The following is a 23,757-nucleotide window of genomic DNA, read 5'->3' as shown; positions in this document are numbered from 1 at the left end:
TACATGATGCAAAAAGGTGCAGTATGGGGTGTGCTTTCTAAAAAGCAGTCATGTGTTATGTATTAATTGATTCATGTAGGCTCTGCTGCAAGCAACAAAGGTCCCTTGTGCATTTTAATATAATACTGGAAACAAGGCCTGGATGAACCCATTGCTGGGCCCTCAACAAACGCCTACATCTGGGCCCCTCCACTGGCCAGCTAAACTGGAGGCACCCACAATAGGGATGTAATTATATTAACTCTGTCCTAGTCAGTGTTTATGAGCTCTATTAACGCAAACCTATTTGGCTCCTGCTGTGCAGATGTTAACTTTCTCCTATCCAGGCCAGTCAATGACTGGCACCTCCTGAATGCCCTTCATTCCTCTTCTAGCCAGGTCTCCTATCCAGGCACGCAGTGCAGCTCGTCAGACTTGTAGCCAGAGCAGAGGGACCACAGAGGCTGGGCTGGAGGCGGACCTAATTTCCAAGCACTATTTGAATCATGGGAGGTGGGTGGGCGCAAGCCTGCCCACTTCTAAAGGCTCCTCCCCCAGCCTTGTGGGAGGGCCCACTGGACTCGGGACTCAACAGTTTCTGGGGGACAACTGATGAAAAACAGGATCAGGGATGAGGTCAAAGGTTTAAAACAAGGGAACCGGGTGGGGACACTGAGCAGAGAACCTCAGACAGCGTCCACTGCTCCTTGAAGCTGTCCAGGGAGCCAGTGGATCCCGCCCAGAGGAACTCTGCCCGGATGCGTGAGACTACAATGGAGCGGAAATAGGCCTCACAGTTGCAGAGCACCCCCTTGTCCAGCATCCTCCTGGTGATATAGATAGCAGCTTTTACTAGGGTCTGGAGGAGGTTGGCGTGGAGGTCTTGCGACTTTGTGGGGCCTTAGCAGTGCTGGCCGCCCCACTGACCACTCAGCTTTGGACAGCCCTCTGGCATGATGAAGAGCTGACTGGGCCAAATCTGAGTGACTGGCATTGCAACCTGGCACGTTGTTGCAGCACTGTTCAGGTCATGCACCCCCAAGAATTTGGGCCACAGACATTTGCCTGGTCTGTGTATGCCTTAATCTGGCCCTAGTGGAAGGAGCTCTAGGAAGTGCGAACTAGGGAATTTTTAGTGTGTGCCAGCCGCACCACATGGCCCAGTTAACGTTCAACGTGTTAGTGCACTTTAGAAATCACACGCCTTCCCCCCATAGCGCACATTGCAATGCTACATCTCGTAGACATCTGGTAGTGAGGCAAAATGGTTTCCCACTGAACCAGAGTGAGAGGAGCCACTCCTTGATCCCTGGGGGGTGGAGCGAGACCACCCTGGCCCTTTCTGCCAGACCAGAAGCTAAGGGGTGGGACAAGAAGTAGAAAAGACAGAACCCAGACCCAGTTGAGTCTGAGCCAAGGAGGGAAGCAGATGTCTCCAGGCCACTACGGATGAAACTGCAGTGTGCCCTGCCCCACCCCTAGAGGAGACTGACCCAGGTGAAGTGCTGTCAAGACTGTCCCTTGCTGCATACCCTGAAAAGAGGGGATCCAACCCCGAGCCACTGGTACATTATGGTGCGGGAGTAGAACGTAGGCATGGGCACTAGGCTATAGTTTGGTTGGGTTGCTGCCTGTCTCCCAGTCAGCATGTTGCATTAGGCTTTGGGCTGACTCAGTGTCAAACCCCTACCACTGTCAAGGTCCTGGGCTGGGACTTGGTGGAGTAGAGTGGGCCTGGGCCCTGTACCCATTGCTGCCAACTCCACCTCCCACCCCGGGGTGGCAGCTCTTCACCTTAGCTGGCGAGGCCTGTATTTGTCTGCTGTTGTCCAGGGCCATGATGTCAGACTGATGGTTATTTGCGCTACCCTGCCTCAGGGCCTGAACCCTAATCCCTGATGGGGATGGTTCCTCAGAGATGTAGTGAGACTGAATGGCCGCCCATTGGGCCAGCGGTTGAGGGGCTTCTGCTAACCCACCACACATGCCCTTAAGGGAAATCCTCCTTGGGAAGGAATGAAAAGCAAGCCTGCCTCAGGCTATCACCTTCCTCAGGAACCGCCACAAGGCTGTCACACTTCTCACCAATTCTGCTCTGAGCCACCTCCAGAGTTCTGCCACTTAGTCCTGCCTTCAGGCCTGGGCAGATGCCAGCTGCATAAAACACCTTCCACAGGGTCAAGAAGAAGGAGATGGACTTAGCAGGAGGGGCTCAGCCACTTCTTGTGAGGAAGGGAAGTTTGGCTGTGGAGACTAGGTCTTTTCCCTGCATAGGTCAGGCAGGCATGATTGAGTCTCCTGAGCTGGGTTTGTAGTGGATGAAGACAATGGAAGTCAGCAGGTGGTTTCTGATAGAGCACGCAAAAGGAAAAAAAACCCTCTAAGTAACTGACTTGTCAATGGCTGGTTTTGCATCCTCCCATCCGCCTCCAATGTTTTTCATCTCTGGCGAGGCACGTGTATTGTATTATTTATTGTTTCATATTTAGTGGCAAATATTGCAATGATCTATATAGCATCCCAGCACGGTGCACTCAATAAAATTAATTCCAAAGCTATTGAACGCAGTGAATGGTCTGTGTTAATGAGCAGCATAAAATGCGAGCGACGTTATTGGAACGCTAAATATTGAATTGTTGACGTGCCGGGGCAACAGCAGGAACTTTGCTTTGAAGGAAAGTGAGAGAACAGTAGAAACTAGTGATGAGTAAATAATGCTCAGCTTCTTGCAGGGGTAGCAGTAGAACATTTGCTTTGTCATGGAAAAGTGTGCCTCTTGGCCATCCCACTTTCATGCCAAGCTACATTTGCTATGTGGTGTTCATTAACTCAGCAAGATCCTAATTGCTGGTGCCTATGGACTCCCAGGTTAGAAAGGGTTAAAAAAGAGGTCACCATGGAGGGCTCAAACCACAGGTGCAGCTGGGAAATGCTGGCAAAAGGGCATGTAGTAGTATTGTGCCATTTTCCTGCCTTCCCTTCTCCTCTATAATCCTGGGGGGAGAGGTGTCACTTTGCTTTTTCTCCAACCCTAGGGGCAGGTGGATGGCTGCTCCAGCCTCCAGTGTAATTTAGGGCTAGTCTAAATTATGACCAGTGGTTACAGACCCATTCTGCAGCTAGAGACTGCCAGAGTATGTCAGTCCCCTAGCCACGCTGCCTTACCCCCTGGCACCCCCTCGGCATTCCATCTACATGGGGGTCAGAAAGGTGGCAATGCATAGCCTATGGCATTGTGGGGGGCAGCACAGAATAGGCAGGATAAACTCCATTATGCTGGCCTGAAGGATCTCACCTACAGTTACAGAACTAGGATAAAATCACCAAAACTACTGATCCCTAGGCTAATTGGCAGAAGACAATCAGCTGGGTTCAGGAAGATCCCCTCTCCCTTCCCCTAGATTAGAAAGTAAGTCTGCACAGCAGCTAGGAGTGATTCCCAGCTTGAGTAAATATAATACCCACTGGAAATTCAGGCTAACTTCCAGAAGACACTCCTGCCCAGCCCTGAGTGGCTAGCCTGAGGCCTGCCTGTCCTGCCATAGCCACACTGCCCAGCTACTGCGGAGACATACCCAGAGACAAGGTACATTTTAGTGTTCTGTGGCAGCTAAAGTTCTAGCTCACATTAGTTGTATCAGGGTAGCTTTGCACTTTCCTCTGAAATAGCTGACAATGGCAGCACTCAGAGAAATTACAGGACTAGATCCTGGCTGTCCTAGAATAACTGCATGCACACACACTCACATGGAGACTACTGGGTAATGAACAGAGAGGGAGCCAGGATGTTTTCCTTGTCATTTGTAAGGTGCTCGGGTATTATAGGAATGATACTGAAGACACATTTTTCTCTGGTTAATGGGCTACTGGACTTCCAGGGGGACTGGCAAACTGCATTTTGTTAGATGCTTGGAAATATATTCCCATTTAGCTGAAAGTGCCTAGTTTACACTGACCTTAATAAAAGGGTTTAGTAATTCCTTTTAAAACTTTTCCTTATTTGCACGATCCTCAGTGCAAAAATGCCTTTTACATTTGGCAGATAGTCTCTATGGTTGAAATGGAAATAATATTTATGTAGCTGTTTTGTTATGACACTTTCAAATTATACATCCTTTCAGAATGTCACAGCATTTTTCCTTGTGTTCTAGCAACATTGAGGATGTCAGCACTGCTTTGGGAATAGGGTTTATTAGTTAAAAGCTCTTCCAGAGCTTGCGGATGAAGCACACAGTATTGTTTCTAGGGTGCACAAATTGAGACCATTGCTTACTTGTATTGATGGAATGGCAGATTTTTTTTTAAAGAACTAGTTCCTGCGTTACACACAATTCCTTACTCTAAACATTATCATGACGTAACTTCAAATGTTTAGATTATGGGAGGACTTTTCAACATCATGTTATAACCATTTCAGAGATGGCTCAAATTATTTTCTTTAAAATGACAACTAAACACAGCAAACTTGTTAAAACTATGGGGGAAATTTTCAGTCAGAATGAAACTTTGGCCTGATTTCTATGAATGGGTTTTTACTGTTATGACTTGTTCAGGTATTGGTGTGTGATTTCATTAATTTAATGGAAAGAAGGATATCTGTATAACTAAAGCTGTGTGGAAGATGAAAGTTAAGTTTTGCAAAATATTTGCTCCAAATAGGCACACAATCCAAAAATTCCAAGGAAATCAAATTCCTCCACCATAAAAAATCTGTTTCTGGTCATTTGAAATATTGGATTTTTATGCCTTGAAAAGGCACAAAAATGTTGTGCACAAGGCACTATACATTGTTTTATAGTACAACACTAAGGGTATGTCTAAACTACATCCCTCTATCGAAAGAGGGATGTAAACTGGGCAAATGGAAAGTGCAAATGAAGAGGGGATTTAAATATCCCAAGCTTCATTTGCATAATCACGTCACAGCAGTCTTTTGAAAAAGGATATTTCAAAAGTGAAAGCACCGTCTAGACACGGGTCTTTGGAAAAAAAACCCACCCTCATTTTTTGAGAAGTACGGGATCTTTTGAAAGATTTTTTTTGTTAAAGAACCATGTCTAGGCGGCGCTTTCACTTTCAAAATAAATACCCTTTTTTGAAAGGCCGCTGTGATGCAATTATGCAAATGAAGCACAGGATATTTAAATCCCCGCTTTATTTGTGCTTTCGATTTGCCTAATTTACAACCCTCTTTTGACAGAGGGATGTAATTTAGACATACCCTTAATGAAAAAAAAAAAGAAATTTAAAATGGTTTCAAAATTAAAAATGAAAATATGTGATCTGAAAATGGGTTCCTTTGATCTTGCTGGAACGTTGCTTGCTTTCTTTGAAATAAAATGAAATTCCAAAGCAAGCACCTTGAGTTCCTGAAGCGTGTCAGTTTCAATTGGCCCTGCAGATTCCAGCAGAACATAGTTCTAGTGAAAATTCTCCAACCTGTTCTAGGTCCCACCCCTAATTTGGATACATGTATAGCTTATTCCCTTTCCCAACAATAGGACTGTCCATTGCTTTAACTGTATAGGTCAACTTTAATGTGTCAACTCGACCTTATGTACACAATACCTATTGATTTTTAATGGGAAGTGGGCCCCTGTCTCGCCCACCTCTAGGTTTACAGAATACAAAAAGGAATCTCAGTTCATCAGGGTTACCATGCAGTCCATAAAAATGTTGTTTATCTAAAATATCTGCATATAACTATTTTAATATTGCTATTCTACACTCTCTCCCTCTGTGTGCCTGTACAGATGAATTTAATGAATGGAGTAAACAAGCCTGAGGTCATCACTAGTTATAATAATTATTACTACATAGTAAAATGCATATAAGCAATATCAAATAGGCAAATTTAGGCACTTTTGAAAATGTTACCCCAAAACTAATTTTCAAAGCCCCACGGACGGTTCATGAAATGTAAACTAACATTTTCAAATATGCCTCCATGACTTAAGGACCTACATTCTAATTTCAAAAGTTACTAAAAGTCTTAGGGAAAATCAAATCATTTCGAAAACTAGGGCTTCAGGGAAAACTTTCAACTATGCTTTTCTCTTTTCAAAGACAATAAACAAATCTTAAATCAACAGCTAGTGATGGTCTAAAACAGTGTTTCTTAAACTGTGTTCCACGGCACACCGGCGTGCTGCAAGGCAGTTGGAGGTGTGCCACGGAAAACAACAGAGTTCAAAATGGCCACACTTAAAGGGGCAAGCGACTTTTTTTCCCCCAATAACTTCCTCCCTGACCCCCCTCCCCCCTCTTTTTTTTTGCTCAACAAAATATCCTTGGGTGTTTCTCATAAAAAAATATTGTTTGGTGTTCCTCGGTCTTGAAAAGTTTAAGAAACACTGGTCTAAAACATGCACATACAGTGTACCTGCTATTAAATCCTTTCCCACTTTCAGAGGCTTTCTTAAAGCATAATATAAACATGATCTGAACCTTGTTCCTGAATACATTTTTCCTAAAATCAGAAATATGGGTAAATTAAACCTTATGAACAGGAATACATGGACCAGAGCTGGCTCTTCCCATGGTCACTTATCACAGCTGTAGTGACTTTACAGCTTTTAAAATGATCATATTTATGTTTTAAATTGAAAGCCTTAAATTGCTCTTTTGTGGTAGAAGTGCCATCACTGGGGGGGAAAATGAAGCACCCACTGCTTCACAGGAATGCTAAAGGCTGCTGCTTTTTCCTCTATATCCTCTTCAGGCGCTGTCCTCTCCTCTCTGTTCCCATTGCAAGCTCTCTGACATGCTCTGCTGATTCCCTGTTTCAGCAATTGTAACCTCCTCCCTCTCTCCTTAAGTCTGTCCAAAAGACTGCTGTTAAGCTCATCTTTTTCCTTCATCCTGGCTGTGTTTTTCTCTGATTCCTTACATTCACCACTGGTTTCCCAACTATATTTATCTCACCTTTCCATTTAATACAGTCAGCAACGCTTCAGCACGTCTACAGCCTGGACCCCATTTCTCTGACAAACTGTACTGCTTCATATACTCAGCCCAAGCTTTTTCTAATTGCTTCATTTGTTTTATGCATCCAGTTCCTGTTGTGTCATGTCATTCATGCCTCCTCCTTTATTGAACTAAACCCCCACTCTCACCTCATTCAAACCTTGCTGAAGCCCTAACTTTTGCAAGCAAAGCTTGCTACTTGGCACTTGTGCTGTGCTCCTCTGAGCCTCTAGCATGTGAGTTCAATGGGTTGGGATTTTGTTTTCTTGATGTTTTTATTTTTGCTAGTAATCATCCTGAGCCATGAAGTTTGGAACTGTGTGTGGCATTAGTTCAACCCATTGAAAAGACAGCCTCAGCTGGCAAGTTCAAACTTTGATCCAGACTTCCCCAAAGTTTGGAAGTGTGGGGGTAGGATTTTGTTTTGAGACCATTTTTTTCCTTACTCATGTAATTTGGGTGTCTGTGTATGGATGTATATTCTCCACATAGCATCATATAAATATAAATTAGACCAAACCCTGACCCTGACTTATGTCAAACACATTGAAATCTGTGGTCCAAGTTCTGGAGTCCTTATTCACTTTTTTATTGAGTGTGTCCTTATGTTTAGATGGATAACTCCCTCTACATGTAGTGAACAGGGAGCTAATATTTAAGATGGGCTGTTGTGTAGCTTAATGTTTGTAAAATGCTTTGAGATACATCGCTAAAAAGGTGTATATTTTAGAATCTGGGATGTTTGTGAGGATTCTTTAGAAGAATATTGGCCATTTTTTCTGACACCATGGAAGTTCATGGAGTCTTTCTGCTGTCACTGTAATCTGCCTTGAAAATGTTAACTTTTTTGCTGGATACATGCATTAGAAACTTAATTGATAAACCACAGAGCAGAGTAGTGGCTATAATTCTCTGTGACCCTGGGGGGGAATTTAAATAAGGAAAGGTCTTTCTTCCTCGTATAAGAGGCGCATTTCTTACTGATGTTTCTTAAGCAGCTTTTAGTGTTCCCAGCCTTTTTTATCCATTACCAGAAGCTCTAAGACGTGTACTATATTGCTGGATTATAGCAGATATGATAGTTCAAGATAGAAAACACAGGCCGTGAGCTCTATTGCATAATCAGACTGGCTTTATTTTAAGTTTCTATTACATTCTAGTTATTAAAAATGCACAGAAGGAAGCAGATTTATACACAACAGCAAAATGTGGATACTTTGTATTAGATCATGTAGAATTTAGCAAGGAACATACGACCAGTAAACATAATTGGCCATCATTCATTTTCAGCATGATTTTAACTGCTAAACACTCACAGAGGACTCCTTGAGAGCCTTTAGACAAGTAAGGGCAAATGTTCAAATGAGGAAATGCAAATTGCAGTGGTCAGATGTTTTTGACCACAGTTGCACGTTCACATAGGAAATTGGAACTAGGCATGCACCAAGTACTTATCTTTCTGTCTCATACCCATCACTGTAGTATATGGTATATATCCAAATTTTCTAAGTGCTTGTATATGAAAATCTGTCCCATATACACTAACAAAAAAGCAAACCATCTCTCCCCTATGTGGCTTTCTATCACTGAGAGTACTAAAGATATTATTACCTTTACCTTGGTACAAGTTCTGTGGGAGTGGAGAGAGGAGGGATCATGTGGAAATCCAAGGAGTATGTGATTTCAGTGGTTAAGGCAAAGCATCTTTTTCTCATTGATCAGAGCATAACATGTCATCTATAAACGGCATACTAAAGCTGTACTGTTTAATAGATGTGAGGTTTGCATCTGCTTCCTCTCTTATCTCCCTTTAAAATGATAAAGTATCCCACACATGCAGTTTGTTAACATGGGCTGTGTTCTTTTACATACAGTAAAGCTCTACAGCTTGGTAAGAAAAGATTTTATTGCAGGTGAAGAATAATTTGAGACCACTCTTTCTCCCTCCCTCTCTCCCCTCCCCCAACATACTCACTTTATTAAGAATAAATGCTATGAAATATTTCAGTAGGCATTCATGATACAGACAGGAAAACAAGGTATGTTTGGGGATGGGCAGGAAATGTGTATGGAGGAGTAAAATTGAGCCCTGCCCCAATCTAGGTTCCACATTTAACTGAAACTTAGTATGGCTTAGCATCAGGTCCATGCGTGCACCATCTCACTAAGCTCTGCTGAGTAAGTCACATCAACGTCGCTGAGAGCCATACAGAATGCACCGGGTGATACTTCCCTTTTGGCTGAGGAGGAATGGTGCAAGAAGAACAGTGCAGATGGAAAGAATGGGCTCAATAGAAAGATCACAAACTGCCAAGAGAAGGGTCAGTCTTGGAAAAGAGAAGCCAGGGGACCTGTTCTGCCTTACGCAGGAATAACTTGTAAAAGGAGAGCAGACGCTGAAATCAGATTGTGAGGTAGACACACCTCCCCCTTTTTCTCTCAAGGGATGTGGCTGTACCCGACCCCTGGAAGAAGTTCCGATTCCGCCCTACTGCATCGGGAATAGCACATATTACTGAGTGATTTTCATTGCCTAACGTAAGGGGCATCTGCCATGCCCAGCCCCACTGGCTCCTATTAGCTAATGAAGATTGCTGATCCTGCAAGAACCAAGGTACCAGAAGCTCCTCCAATGGAGGTTCTACAGCACAGAGGGGCTGTATTAATTAGCACTTGCTTCCTTTGTGGGAGGGCAAGAACTCGGTGACTTCTAGCCTGCTCCCAGCCCACACAATCCTATCCCTATTTGCCCACTTTCCAGGTCTGTGGAGCCTGAACTCCACAAAGGTGCATGCACTAGCTGTTTTCTTCACACGCGAAAGGAATAATAAAGCCCCTACTAAGTGTGGGGAAGGGGAGAAGGTAGGTGTGGCACGACAGAAATCTTGGAACAGAGGTGAAAGGTTTATGGCTTATGAACTGAGAGCTTGGGGCAGTGATCCCAGGGGAGAGATATGGTGGCCTAGGAACAGTGGGACAGTGCACTAGCAGCAGACAGAGTGGGGTAAAGACAAAGCAAGAAGACGTGTGTATGTATGGGAAGGCACAGCAGAGAGCTAACGAAGCAGTTTTGAGGTACCAAACCCAAATGCTTCCAACAAAATGAGTTGCTCTGTGAATGTGAAAACTTTACTGCCACAAGATAAAGCCACCACTTAAGTTACAAAAAAGGGTTTCACCCTAAGAACATGTAACTTTTTTGTTCAGTGAAACGTAAACCTCTAATTAAAACTAAAGTTGACAGTGCATTGGGGAATGGAAACTTCTCCCTGCCAGAATCAATGCAAAGGGTATACATCGGGGTGGGGGGAGGGACACACCAAAATTTTGGAAAGTGGTCAAGGGCCACACTTTTCTGTGGAAGAGGTATGTGGTCTAGGTTGGCAGTTGGGTGCAGAAGGGCACACAGGATAAGGGGACTGGGGTGCAGGAGAGGGTGTGAGGTCTGAGAGGAGTTTGGGTGAAGAAGGAGGTTGTGTTCTGGGGCAGACTCTCGGAGGGAGTCTGGGTGCAGGGGAGGATTCTGTCCAGGGAGGAGGAGTGTAGGAGGGGGTACAGGGTTTGGGAGGGAGTTGTGAGCTGGGGCAGGGGGTGCAAAGGGTTTGGATGGTGACCTGGGGGAGGGAGTTGGGGTGCAGGAGGGCAGGGGTGCCAGAGGCAGGCTCTGGCTAAGAGGCGCTTGCTTACCTAAGTGTCTCCCAGCCAGCAGCCCTGCAGCACCCAATGGCAGGGTGGGCTCCTTGCTTGCTGCAGCCCCAGAACACTTGAAACTGCAGGCTACTCTCTCCATGTGGCTCTCATCTCTGAGAGGGGGGATAGGCTTGTGTTGCCCCCAGCTCCTAGGCCAATCTCAGCACCTATTGGCTGGTTGTTTCTGGCCAATAGGAGTTGAGGATTAGGCTGGGGGCAGGGAGATCACCCGAAGCCCCCTCCCATTAGAATGGAGAGTCACATGGAGGATCCCTGTGCTTATTATAGCAGCTGCTGCATGCCTGAGGGTCCTGGCAGGGTTGTCCATGGGCCAGGTCTAGCCACAAGAGATATCGTGCTCACCCCTGGTATACATTCATGTGAACTATAAGAGTAATATGGCCTCAAATTGCCTTAATTTGGAACACTTATAACCCGATAAATTCATTCCCAACCCTCCCTGGTGTCTTCTGTTACTTCACTTTATTGATATGTGCACTTACTCAGAGCTAAGACAATGAGAGCTGAAAATATTTCTTCTTCAATTTTTTCCCTATAAACACTGGCAAATTAGGAAAAATCTTGTTTACACAAGTGGTTTCCTTTCAACCTCTAGGTCCAGCTCACCATAGACATGTCGTAGGGCATCACAATTCAGGCTTGCAATTAGCTTTCGAACTCCAGCTTGTCTTGGAATGCATTTTTCTTCCCAGGTCAAAGTAGAATTCTTTGGAATTTCTCTGCAGTTATAAAACAAAACATCAATATTTGACAATTTGACAGGGTGAGATTTATCAGGCTGATACAGAATCTGAGAAGTCAGAAATGATTAAACTATACCCATCTCGATAGCAGAGGAGTGCCCAACAGATCTGCTTTCATCTCTTGGCCACTGCAAAATTGTTCTTTACAAGATGTTTTCTATGATTTTTTCCAATCCCATTTACAATTTTTCCCAAAATAATGGTGGGTTTCACACATCTCTTGGGGTCTATTTCTCAGTCAAATAGGACGGTCCTGGAGGAAGTTTTCCCAGCTGTTCAATTTATACTTCTCCCCTTTGAATTTAAATCCATAGCTTTTGTATACCCATTGGGTACTTGAGGCCCTCATCTTCAATGCATCACATTCTATGCAGATGTAAATGGGAAAAACTCCATTGAAGTCAGGTGGCTATACCTGCAGCAGCAGAGAATTTGACCTATTATTCAGTATGTCCATGAAAAGCTTTAGTACAGATGTAGTCTTTTAGCTCAGTTTCCCGTGCCCCCACTGAAATCAATAGAAGTCTTGCTATCACTTCAACTGGGCTAGGATTGCCCCAAGTCTACATGTGACTCATGGAATATATGCTCATTTTAAGATCTTAATCTGTGATATGTTGCTATAAAATAGTATTCAGCAGATTTTGTTTAGCTAGTCAGTTTCTCTGCTTTCCCCTCTGGCCCTGGGAGAACCTGAAGACTAGCAGTAGTTTCCAGCTTGTACACTGAAAGCAAATTCACATTTGCCATTCAAACAATTCCTTATTCAGAAATGCCCAGAAAGAGGAGTGGTCATGGGGAATTGAAACACTCTGCCAGGTCACACTGTAGTGATCAGAGAGCATGTTGTTGTTGTCCACTATAAACATCACTTCTTTGTGTCCATGAAAGCTGAACAAGCTGAAATGTTCTTATGAGTCCTGCTGTTGGCAGTTGCACTGTTCCATTACATATGGCTCCTCATTGCTTATAGCATCAACAACCCACTCTGTTCTGTTCTTGATTTTCAGTTTTATGCTAAGGTTTAAGTCACACAGACAGCCACACGTACTAGGTTTGAATCTTTTCTAAGCAGTGTCACAGTCCTGTCCTGTATGCAGTTTTTGATAAATGATATTGATGGATTGGGTTTAGGGGAATGCAGTCTGCTTTAATGGAACCAGTAGAGGATGTGAACTAGGTATTTATAAGAACAAATACTGCTTCTTTAACATTAAGGAAGAGGATTATCGACTGCATACTTCTGGATTGTGATTATAGTTATGTGGGGCCTCGTTGTCTTTGGTGTGAACATAAACAGAGTGGGTGCAAGGTGGACTGCCATGAGTGTAAGAACAGAAGTCAGATTTAGTAACATTTTACACTGCACAGATGTAACTGACTACATTAGGTTCAAGGCAGGGGAGAATCACGGTTGTGATGGGGACTGTTTAAGTCCCAAGCTCAGCATAAAAATACTTCAGAGCAGCTTCAATGCATGCACCCAGCAAAACAACAACAACAACAAAAAAACAACAAAGCAGAGTTTTGTAAAGCATGTGAAAACTGTTTGGTGCAAATTCCTGCTCATATTCTCTGTTCCTAATGAAGCACGCACAACCTGTCCTTCTACAACTGACTCTTCACCAAATACATATTTACAAAGGCAGAATGGTGCATTACCTTAAAAAATGGTGCCAGCTAAAATGCCATTAGTTCCCAGTGTGTGGGGAAAATCGCCAGTCTGGGAATCACTGAAGGCATTACATGATCCTTTATAACATTTCTACCATGGACTGGATCCTCAGCTGACGTAAATTGCCATAAGATTAAAGTTTCAAGTCCCTACGTTTTATTGGCTTCTGTGTCAATTAGAGCCTTTGAAAATATTACTCTCAATTCTAATAAAGTCAATAGTGTTATACCAGCTGAGGTTCTAGTCCAGTTACTGACATTATAAACTTTCCTTCTTTTGCAATGCTGGTCATAGGTATAAGCCTCGTACAAACATCATCTCTAGATTTTAGTACCCTAAAGTTGCCATTCCACATGCACTATATCTGTCTGATCATACCCTGGTTATCCAAATCAGCTCTTCAAAACATATTGAAATAAATGGGCTTTGGGTCAGGGCTCTGGCTGATATGGTCACTCTCTTGAGGGGCTTTCATCCCTACTGCAATTGAAGGTCTTGTGGTATTTATCCTCACAACAGCCCTGTGAGGTAGGGAAGTGCTGTTATCCCTATTGTACAGATGGGGAGCTGGAGCATGGTAGGTTCAATGACTACCGGTCCAAGGACCACAAAGAAGCTAAATTAAGAATAGGATACCCATCTCTCATGTCCCAGTCTACTGTCCTATGCATTAAATCATCCTTCGTCGTTTCCCTCATCTGTAATTCAAGCTCAGACTTTTGGAAAAAGATAAAGTGACATGAAGAAGGGACTGGCTATGGGATAGTTCTAAATCATTTTAATAATGCAATTAATTGTGTGTCTGCTTTGAGATGTACAAAGGCAATACTCCCAGCTACAGGGGCTGTAGCTGTCTAAGGCCTTTGCACAAATCATGCTCCTTTCCCTACTCAGGTCCGTTGCTATTTATAGCCCTATGTGATTTGTCTAAGTAAAGGGACAGGGGCAGGAAAAACAGCCTTGTCTCCTGACTCCTGACCCAATGCTTTATCCATTGGACCACACTGCCTGTCATTGCAAGCCATAGATATGTCAGTACTATAAAATAAAAGAGCATTTATAGACATTTCTAAATTCTTCTCCTCCTCAGAACCTCCCTCTCCCCCACAATAATAACTAATTATAAGAGACCAACGGGAACACCTCCAAGGTGAGATGGTCCAGTGATTGATAGAGATGCAAAAAAAAAACCACCCAGAAAACAAACCGATTTTTGTTTTTGTTTTGGCAAATGAAGTCAAACTGCCCTAATTATATTTGCTTGGGAGCAAACTTGGTGATGAATGATTCTAAATAATGTGCTGAGCCATCAGCACACTGCCACCATTCATCACCTTGAATACATAGAGGTAAATGGGATTATTATTTAAATAAACTACAGCTATCCATGGCTTGTCCCCAGTGTATGTGCAACCTGCAGACTTTATCCACTGGAGGAAAGTTAAAATGAAATCTGCAAAAGACCGCCAATCATTTCCCATTTTTAGATAAGTCCTAAGACATGATCTTAAAGGGGAGGGGGAGGGCGGTGAGGGAAGCTGTGGCTTGAAGAAAGCATAAGTCTCCACTGGATTGATCTTATTTCCTGGCAATTCCCTTTCTTTAGATGAACCTGACTGCTTTGACTTTCTTGAAGGGGACAGCAGTAATCAAGAGTTTTTAGAATAAAAAGGGCTGCAAAACAAGGGCTGGTCTGCCATGATTCCCTAATAATTAAGGTCATTTTCAAAACTGATATAGCACATGTGGAAGATCTAGTATCAGATTCAGCCATGTCCTAAACCAGCGGTATGCAACCCCTGGGTCGCGACCCCCAAGAGAGTCGTGGCCATGTTTATGGGGGGGGGGTGTTGTCACAGTGCTTTGATTTGGGCCAGCTGGCATTTTATTTTCCTGGCTCAGTGTCCAACGTACACATGGGGTGGTGGTGGTGGGAGCAGCAGGGGAGTGGCAGGGGAGTGGACCAGCTCGTTAAATTAAAGGGGCCACAACAAATGTTCCTGGCTATTTTTTTTTTTTTTTTGCTCAACAAAAATTTTTTCCAGCTCCGGGGGTTGTGAATAATAAAAGGTTGAGCACCACCGACCTTAACTTTAGTGCATGCTACATATTGTCCAATGTCCTTTAACACCTATTTCTACCCAATTCAAATCCAGGGTCTTATTCCAAACATTTTTTTACATGGGTCCAAGTGTGAGCAGAATCAGACCCCTGATGTGCAAATATGCTAACATTTATGCTACTGCTGATTTAGGGCCAATTTTTCAAAGGAGCCAGGGCCTCAATCCAGCTTCTAAATGTGAGTGCATAACACTTCATGCCAACAGCAGACAGAACTTCTGCATGCAAATAAGACATGCATTCAAAAATCTTTTATGCACACACAGTTCTACTGTTTGCACACATAGCACATCACTCTCAAAAGTAAAGTGAGCTCTGGAAAATGTCTGGGAGCAGCTGCACCAGTGATGAGATTCTCTCTAAATGAAATAAAAAAATTGGCCGACACCACATTGCATTCCTGTTTCTCAGACTTGAGGTCATTCTGTATCAGGCTTCTGCATTTCAGAACAGACCTATTTAGGGATGCAGTAGAGGCACAGTTACTTACTCTCCTAGTCAAAACACAGTGGTCCCATCAAGGCTGCTCTGCTGTTTCTGCATCTAACCCACAGAGACAGATTTTAAAAAGTAGATTCACATAGATGCATACAGGGATTTTCAAAAGCATCTCTCTGAATCTTTATGTTTCTAAATATCTTTTAAAATCTTGCTCAGAGTTAACAGGGATTAGAATCCCTTTTCAGACCGCCCCCTCAAAAACGGGGGTCTTATTTACGATTTTACCACAAACCTTGAGTAGTAGGCAAATAGCAGTTGCAGCAGAGATAAAATTTGACACATTAGGTATTTCCTTAATACAAATAAAAGAATAGCATTGCCAATTGCCCACACCATCAACTTCTCCAAAAACCCTCTAGTAACCCGCACAGTGATAACCTGACCTCTTCCATCTGTTCTTTCCCCTTCAGCCATTATAAATCCTCAGACTCAGAAGCATGTGCTTGAATTACAGTACATAGCACAAAGTAACTATCCCTATTGATGTAAATCTCAGATGGGAGAAGTGAATGAACATCCCATTATTTCCACATTCTTCCCTACCTGAACATTTTTGTGGTTGCCTTCAGTAGCCCAGGTCCATCGAGACGTACCCAGACATTTTCAAGCTTTTGGTTCAGTGGGTTGGTGAATTCTGTGATCACAGACATTTCCTTCCCAACTACCTTCTCTCCAGGAACCTAAAAAACAAGACAAAGGTGTAGATCAGAAGCAGAAAATTATCAAAGTGCAAAGTCTCAATTATTAAATGTTCAGTTAACAAAATGTGTGAGTTTGCACAGGTGGCTTTTTGTGGAAAAAAAGCCAACTGAAGTGAGCTGTTCGTCTCTTGGACTTGGTCATGCACAGAGACAACTACCAAACAAACAAACCACTGCTTGTGGAATCATGGTTCTTTTCTTGGTGCTCATGTCCTTACAAATCAAAGCTAGCTAAAATACCTAGATGCAACTGGAGGGCATGGCCATTCACTGTATGGAACTAGCAATGCATTCTTTTTTGGAGCCAAATTGAAATGGCTACAATCACCAGGACATTTTTCCATGGGTTTAAATGTGGATTTTCCCACAGTGAATGTTCTGTATTCGGAGACAGAATCATTCTGTGGCAAAGAGAGAGAGAGAGAGAGAGAGAGAGAGAGAGAGAAGTTTCACCTCATTTCTGCACACAATCTGTCTGGGAAGATTTCATAACATGCATGCCAGTGAGTATAACAGAACCACAGAAGGATCTGCTGTACAGTGAAAATGGAGTAATCTATACAGGTCTATTAAAGCCCTATAACAGACAGACTCTCTTATATATGATGGATAAGTTGGGGCCTTGAATATTAGGAATACAAAGAGGATTTTGTACTAAGGCTACTGGGCAGAAAGAAACCACAAAGCGCTCATTTGATTCTATTGCTTTTCTGACACAATGCCCACTACCACTGTCCCTGCTGGCTTCCAGACTGAAACAGCCTTTTCTGCCTTGTCACTTCGGAGGAGCAACTTAATTCTGCCCTGGTAGGGGGATAGCTGATTACATCATATTTGGGTGACAAAGTGTGTCCCCACTTTCCGTTAACTCCAGTAAGAGGGGAGGCTGCACAACACTTTGAGGGGGTGTTCAGCATCTCAAATCCTAGGGCTCTTGAATGCTAGAGAATGAAGAGTGGGATCTTGTTTGTTTTTTAACAATATAACTGTTTTTTCTGGCAATGCTTGAAGCAGTGCACATGCCCTTGTTTGTAACAGCACTAGCATGATTTGCATGGGTACAAGGCCTTCCATTTTTAAAATTTGACCGAGGGCGGGGAAGAGTAGAAGGCTTTGTAGGAATACACTAACTTGTAGCTGCAAGACCAGCTAGTAAAGGGGAGGATGGAACTTGGATCTAGAAAAGGGGGCTTACATTCATTAGGCCCAGTTTTGGTAGAGATGCCATGTGTCTGGTTTTCGACTGGAATGCCCAATTGAAAGGGACCCAGGCGGCTCCACTCAGCACTGTCAACAGTGCCATTAAAACCCCAGTTGGCGGTGCAGCAGGATTAAGGCAGTCTCCCTGCCTGCCACCTGAGCAACTCCCAGATGCATCAGCATGTGCCTCCTCCAGTTCCTGAACATAGGGGCAGCCAGGGGGCCTCTGTATGCTGCACCCACCACAAGTTTTAGCTCTGTAGCTCCCATTGGCTGGGAACTGCAGCCAATGGGATCTGCAGGGGTGGTGCACGTGCACAGGGCAGCATGCAAAGCTGCATGGTTGTGCCTCTGAATAGGAACCAGAAGGGGAACATGCTGTTGTTTCTGGGAGCTCCTTTAGATAAGTGTCACCCGGAGACTGTACCCCTGAAACTGTTCTGTTTCAGCCCAAAGCACCGTTCTACACCCAAACTTCTCATCCTTAGCTCCATGCCAAAATCTGCACCCTCCCAGCCAAAATCCCCTCCTGCACCCTAAACCACTCATTTCTTGCCTCACCCCAGAGCCTACCACTCCAGCCCAAAGCCTATACTCCCTCACACCCCCGGCATCAGCTTGGAGCTCTGTCCCAAGGTCTCAACTTCATCTTCCCTGCCCATAGCCCCCTTCTATACCCTGAATGCCTCATTTCTGGCCCCATCCAGAGCCTGACACTCCACACTGGAGCCCTCACCCCCTCCTGAACTCCTAGCCCCTGAGCCTGCCCAGTGAAAAATGTGAGTGAGAGTGGGGAATGCAAGTGACAGACGGTGGGGGAGATGGAGTTAGCAGAGGTTAGGGCCTTGGAGGAGGAGTTTAACGATTGCTATGGGCCAATTGCTAGTATCCTCACTCAGGGCTTTATCAACCTCCCACACTGAAATAGTAAAAGGTACGACCCCCCCCACTGACTTCAGTGGTACAGGACAAGGCACTTGGAGGGCAAAATGTCAGAAGTTGCAGGCAAGGACCTACTAGGATTTTCAAAAGTACCTAAATAGGTTGGACACTGAACTCCTATTGAAATCAGTAGGGTATCTAAGGGTGTGTCTAGACTACAGAGTTTTGTCGACAAAAGTGGACTTTTGTCGACAAAACTATACCTGCGTCTACACTACTGCTGAGTTCTGTCGACATAAAAATGACAGAACTCAGCAGTTTTGTCAACGCTGGTAAACCTCATTTTACGAGGCATAACGCCTTCTGTCGACAGAGTACGGTTGCATGTAGGGTTGTGTCTAGACTACAGAGTTTTGTTGACAAAGCAGCTTGTGTCTAGACGCTCTTCTGTCGACAAAAGCCTGTAGTCTAGACGTACCCTAATTTACTTAAGTGCTTTTGATCACGGGAGTTAACTCTAGAAGAGTGGAATTATTTTGGGTTTACACAGATGGAACTGAAAGTAGAATTTCAAGTTAGCACACTTATTATTGTGACCTAAATTTGAAAGAGATATTATTTCCCCATTAATTGATTAATTCCAATGACCTTTTAGCCAGACAGTGAAAGATCAAAATGCATATATGAAGACACAGGACATAGGGTTTTCCCCTCTTCTCCTTACTTATGTACTGAGTAGTCACCCAATTCACATATTGAAGTTTCCCAAGAAAGTTTGGGAAGTTGAGGCTTGTATTTCTCACATTTCTAAAATTAAAGTTAAACAGAGTCCCCTCTCACCTCTTTTATATGCACTGAAAAATAACAGACCCCCTTTGGACATCACAAAGCAGCAAATAGGACACCAAACCCAGTTTTTTACCCTTTGCCAATCACCTAAGCTTTTGTTGTTTATAGAATAGATGTTTTGGGATGGGGAGAGAGACCTATTGCTTCCATTAATTATTCTTTCATTGCAACAGAGGAAGAGTGGATAAGCTATTTTGGAGATTAACATGGCGATTTTGCTTAGGATGCTCTGTCTGAATACTGAAGATACAGTATTTTATATTTTTAAATTTGTCTACTGAAGATGAGTGAAGTTAATTTGACTTGTTGGTTTTCTCTGAGATGTTCTGTAAAACAGAACCCTGTCTGCAGACAATATTGATAATCATTTACATCCTCTAATTAGACCATAGTGGCACTTTCATATTGAATGAGAGTTTTTCTGCAAACTTCACAGTGTTTTGAAACTACAGTATCTGTTCTACTTTCTCACCTTTTTTGCAACTTGTCTGCTGTTTCACACGGATATCACTGTCATTTTAGGAGCTCAGAATTTTTAAATGCTTAGTTAAAGATTGCTGAGTTTTAAACAATGCTGCCATTAGAGCAACCTCCATTACATTTCAGATCTGACCTGTCTGTGAGATGACACGGAGCAGTTGATAGCTATTGCTTCAGTCTGTGTCTACAGACTCAGGAAGATTGTTCTATATCTAGTCACCTTCGGAAGGCTAGTTATACAGACCTATTTTGCTTGTGCCCCCATCATTTCCTTGTTCGCTGCTCATCCTACCCAACCAATAGCTTATACTGGAGTGGTCCATTATAACCTGAGCTTTGTTCTACTTGATCTTTGTAAGGATCCGGATGATGAGAGGGATCAAAGGGAAGGCCTACATGAGGTCTCCTACCTATGAGACAAAGAAGGCATCCCTTGTCCCAGCCCTGCTCGGAACAGAATTGATGGTACTTCCTGTTGTGTATGGTGGTGAACAGGTCCACTAGGGGAGTTTCCCACCCACGAAGATTGCACCAGCCACTTCTGGGTGGAGCGACCGCTGGCGGTGAGTGGAGAAGCCCCTGCTCAGATGATCTGCCAGTGTGTTCTTGGGAGATGACCTGCTTCAAGATAGGTTCCATGGCCAATAAGTCCCAGAGATGGAGCACATCCTGGCACAGAGTGGAGGATCAAGCTTCTCCTTGCCTGTTGATATAGAATATTGAGGCAGCAGTATCTGCTGCATCCGACACCAACTGGAACGCTGCCCTGGCCGCTGTGGAACTCTGATCCAAGATCGCTTGGAACAACTTCCTCAAAGACTCAGGAAGGGCAGACTCAAACTTGGAGATGGCCTACCATGTACTAACATCATAGTGGCCTGGGGGATATGATGATTGGTCACCTGTAACTGCAAATTAGAGGATGAATAAACCTGGCGCACAAACAAGTGACTCTCCTCAAGTCTCTATTTTCTGGGGGTAGCACTTGGTTGACTCTGTCATTCCCGGTAGTTTCTACCACCAGGGAATTAGGGGCAGGGTGGGTTTACAGATACTCATGCCCTTATAGAGGATGAAGTACTTGTGCTCCACCCTCTTCGAGATAGGAGGCAGAGAAGATGGAGGTTGCTAGAGGGCATTTGTGAACTTTGTGACTCCATCATGCAAGGGTTGGGCTACTGAGCAAAGGACATCAAAGAGGGAGTCAGTGGGTTCCTCCAGCTCTTCTGCCTGGAGGTTCAAGCGGGCAGCCATCACTATCCAGAGACAAGGAAGAGGATGCCAGAGCTAGTGGGCCGGAACTTGGTGGTGCGGTGACCTGCTTATCCACTACCTCCTGCCCCTGAGGAATACCCACTGATGAGGCCTCCAGAAATGGAGGGGGCAGGAGAGAGAGTATGACTGTGTCTCTGATGCCCTGGACATTGAGCAGGCCACTTGAGTGGGGCTGGGTAAACCCTCATGAATGTCCAGGGGTACCATAGTGTTGGCCATTGTGTCTGAGGCCATGGGCCAGGTTGCAGTGCTGATGGTGCAGGCTTCACCAGCGCTGATGGAGCCTGACTGGCAGGTAAGTGATTTTGCGCTGAGTGGTTGCTCCTGTGTGACCCAGAGGGGACTGGCTTTGCTCCTGCTGGTGGTGACTGCTCCTGAAGTGGACATGGGTGAGCTTGAGGAGTGCCTGGACAGGGTGTCAGTGACCGACGGGGGTGCTCAATGACTAGCACTGGGATAGAGTGGGATGGGGAGGTACAATAGGTATGATGGGAGGGTGGCCTGTGGCGGTAGGGGGGGAACGACGGCTGTTGATTGGGAGCATGGTATCCACAGCTCGTTGACCTATTCCTGGAGTGATGCTGAGGCCATATGGAATCACGGCATTGCTTGTAGTACTCGTGCTGGGGCTGTGTACTTCTACAGGCCTGAATCCCATTGCCATGAGCCAAGTCTTGAGCCTCTACCCTTTGGACATGATGGTTTTGCCCGAGGTTTTTAGTGGTACCATGGAAGGGAACTGGTGCTGGCTAGTGGATGGTAAAGGTGGAGCGCTGTGCACCAAAATTACAGTGTTCACCGCCATACCAGAGCACTGCTCCAGCATCAGTGTAAGGGCAGACTCTATAAGGAGTGGTTTTAAGTGAATTTCCTGCTCTTTTTTTGTCCTGGACCTGAAGGACCTGCAAATAGTTTACTTATCACTAACCTTCACCCAAGCACTGTAAACAACAAATGTGTGGCTTGCTAATTGGCCTGGGCCTTTTACAGTGAGCATACTGCTAGCAATCGGACATGCCCTGTCCTGAGGCAAAGTCCCAAATAGAACATAACAAGTATTTAACTAGGGCCAGGTCTGCACTAGGGGGCAATGTTGAACTAAGGTACACAACTCCAGCTACATGAATAGCATAACTGGAGCTGAGGCATCATAGATCAACTTACCACGGTGACTCCCCTTATGCTTCTTAATCTGGTGGAGTACCAGAGACGATGAGCGCATGCTCAATGTTTGATTTAGAGGGTCTTTACTAGTTCCACTAAATCGTCCCCTGTGGGATCGATCTCTGTCGAGCCAATGTTTTGCTAAGTGTAGACAAGGCCATAGGGTAACTACAATTAACGGGGAGCTATCTACAATAGAACATATAAAGAGTCCAATGAGTGAAAACAGCAGCGTTAGCTGCAGCAGCACAGTTCCAGGGCTATCACTGGCAGCGATGAGGAACTGAAGGTGGGGGGAGCCAGACAAAACATTAAAATGTGGCAAAGTTCTCACAACTAAAAACAGGGTCCAAGTGGGATGCAGGAGGTAACCGAATTAGAGGTGATGCTATCAACTCTACTTTGTCTGTCTGTATGACTCTGTTTTAAGTTTTTTATAACATATTAACTTTTAGATTTGTTTGAAAAAAGACCCCCCCACATTAGCAACCTAAGCGCTGGCCCAACCTGTAGAGATCAGTGTGACAGTGATGCAGAACATATCTTGAACTCAGGATAGTTTCTCGTTTCCTTTGCTGAATTCTTGAAACTGACCTTGATGTGAAGCTTGGGGATTTGCAGCACAGAGGTCTTCTGCTTGGCCAGGATCTTTTTTGTTTCATTGAGACGTGCTGTGACGAAGAAATGCAAAGAGGCCTGTTCCAGCAGCTGACTCATGTACTCCCTCGATTTGATTAAGACCTCAGAAATTTTAGCTGATGGGAGAACAAAAAAAACCCACACACAATAAAGCAGAAGTTTGAAAACGGTATAGTTATGTGTTATTACTTTCAGTCCTGCTGATGCCCTGCAGGCACAGAACAGATTCCCTCTTCACCCCCCACTGAAGAAACTGTCAAAGACTCAAATGGGAGTTAGGTAGTCAGACAAAAGCTGCAACCCCTCATTTTCTGCTGAAGCAGTCATTGTGTATTACCTTCCTTTCCCACTTCTGTCTGTTTTTGTCCCTATTTGGTGCACCACATGTCATTTAAGACTGAGTTATTTGGGGCAGGGACTGTCTTCTTTGTTATGTATCTGCCCAATGCTCAGCCTACTGGCGCCCTGATCCTTGACAAGAGTTCCTAGGCATTACCATAATATAAACAAGTAGTAATAAATAACTCCCACAGGCTTTTAATGGGAGGCTGAAGTGCCTCTGGAGAATCTCCCTCTCAAAGATTTACTTCTCCCCTTCATTCTTATACCCCTTCCACATATTTTTGTTGGTTTGGAGGGGGTACCCATGCAGATGATAACAGCCACCAAATGGAGATGCGAATGCAGCCAGCGCTTCTGGCACTGTTTCCTGTTCCTCAGTGCAAGGCTGTTTGCTGATTCCAGTGGCTGACCTACAATCAACACTACATGCAGCAAAACACAGAGGGATTCATTCAGCATTACCCCTCTCCCTTGCAAGCTTTCACTCTAGTCCTGGCTGAGAATTACTGAAAAGGAGCAACTCCTTTGG

At 44.3% G+C, this 23,757-nt stretch overlaps 1 protein-coding gene across 5 annotated transcripts in view; it reads right to left on the bottom strand.

Annotated features, from left to right (window-relative positions):
• Positions 1–8,054: 8,054 nt before the first annotated feature.
• F13A1 (coagulation factor XIII A chain) overlaps positions 8,055–23,757 on the bottom strand; it is a 111,600-nt gene continuing 95,897 nt past the window's right edge. For all 5 annotated transcript variants that reach the window (XM_075921293.1, XM_075921292.1, XM_014581439.3 and 2 more), the window contains 3 exons: positions 22,842–23,002; positions 16,240–16,376; positions 8,055–11,375 (listed from right to left, as the gene is read on the bottom strand). In XM_075921293.1, coding sequence (XP_075777408.1) covers positions 11,222–11,375; positions 16,240–16,376; positions 22,842–23,002 — 452 coding nt within the window. In that variant the 3' untranslated portion in view covers positions 8,055–11,221. The remainder of the gene's footprint in view (positions 11,376–16,239; positions 16,377–22,841; positions 23,003–23,757) is intronic.

Source organism: Pelodiscus sinensis, chromosome 2 (genome assembly GCF_049634645.1).
Source record: "Pelodiscus sinensis isolate JC-2024 chromosome 2, ASM4963464v1, whole genome shotgun sequence".
NCBI classification, from domain to species: domain Eukaryota; kingdom Metazoa; phylum Chordata; order Testudines; family Trionychidae; genus Pelodiscus; species Pelodiscus sinensis.
This window is presented reverse-complemented; position numbering and strand designations above follow the sequence as displayed.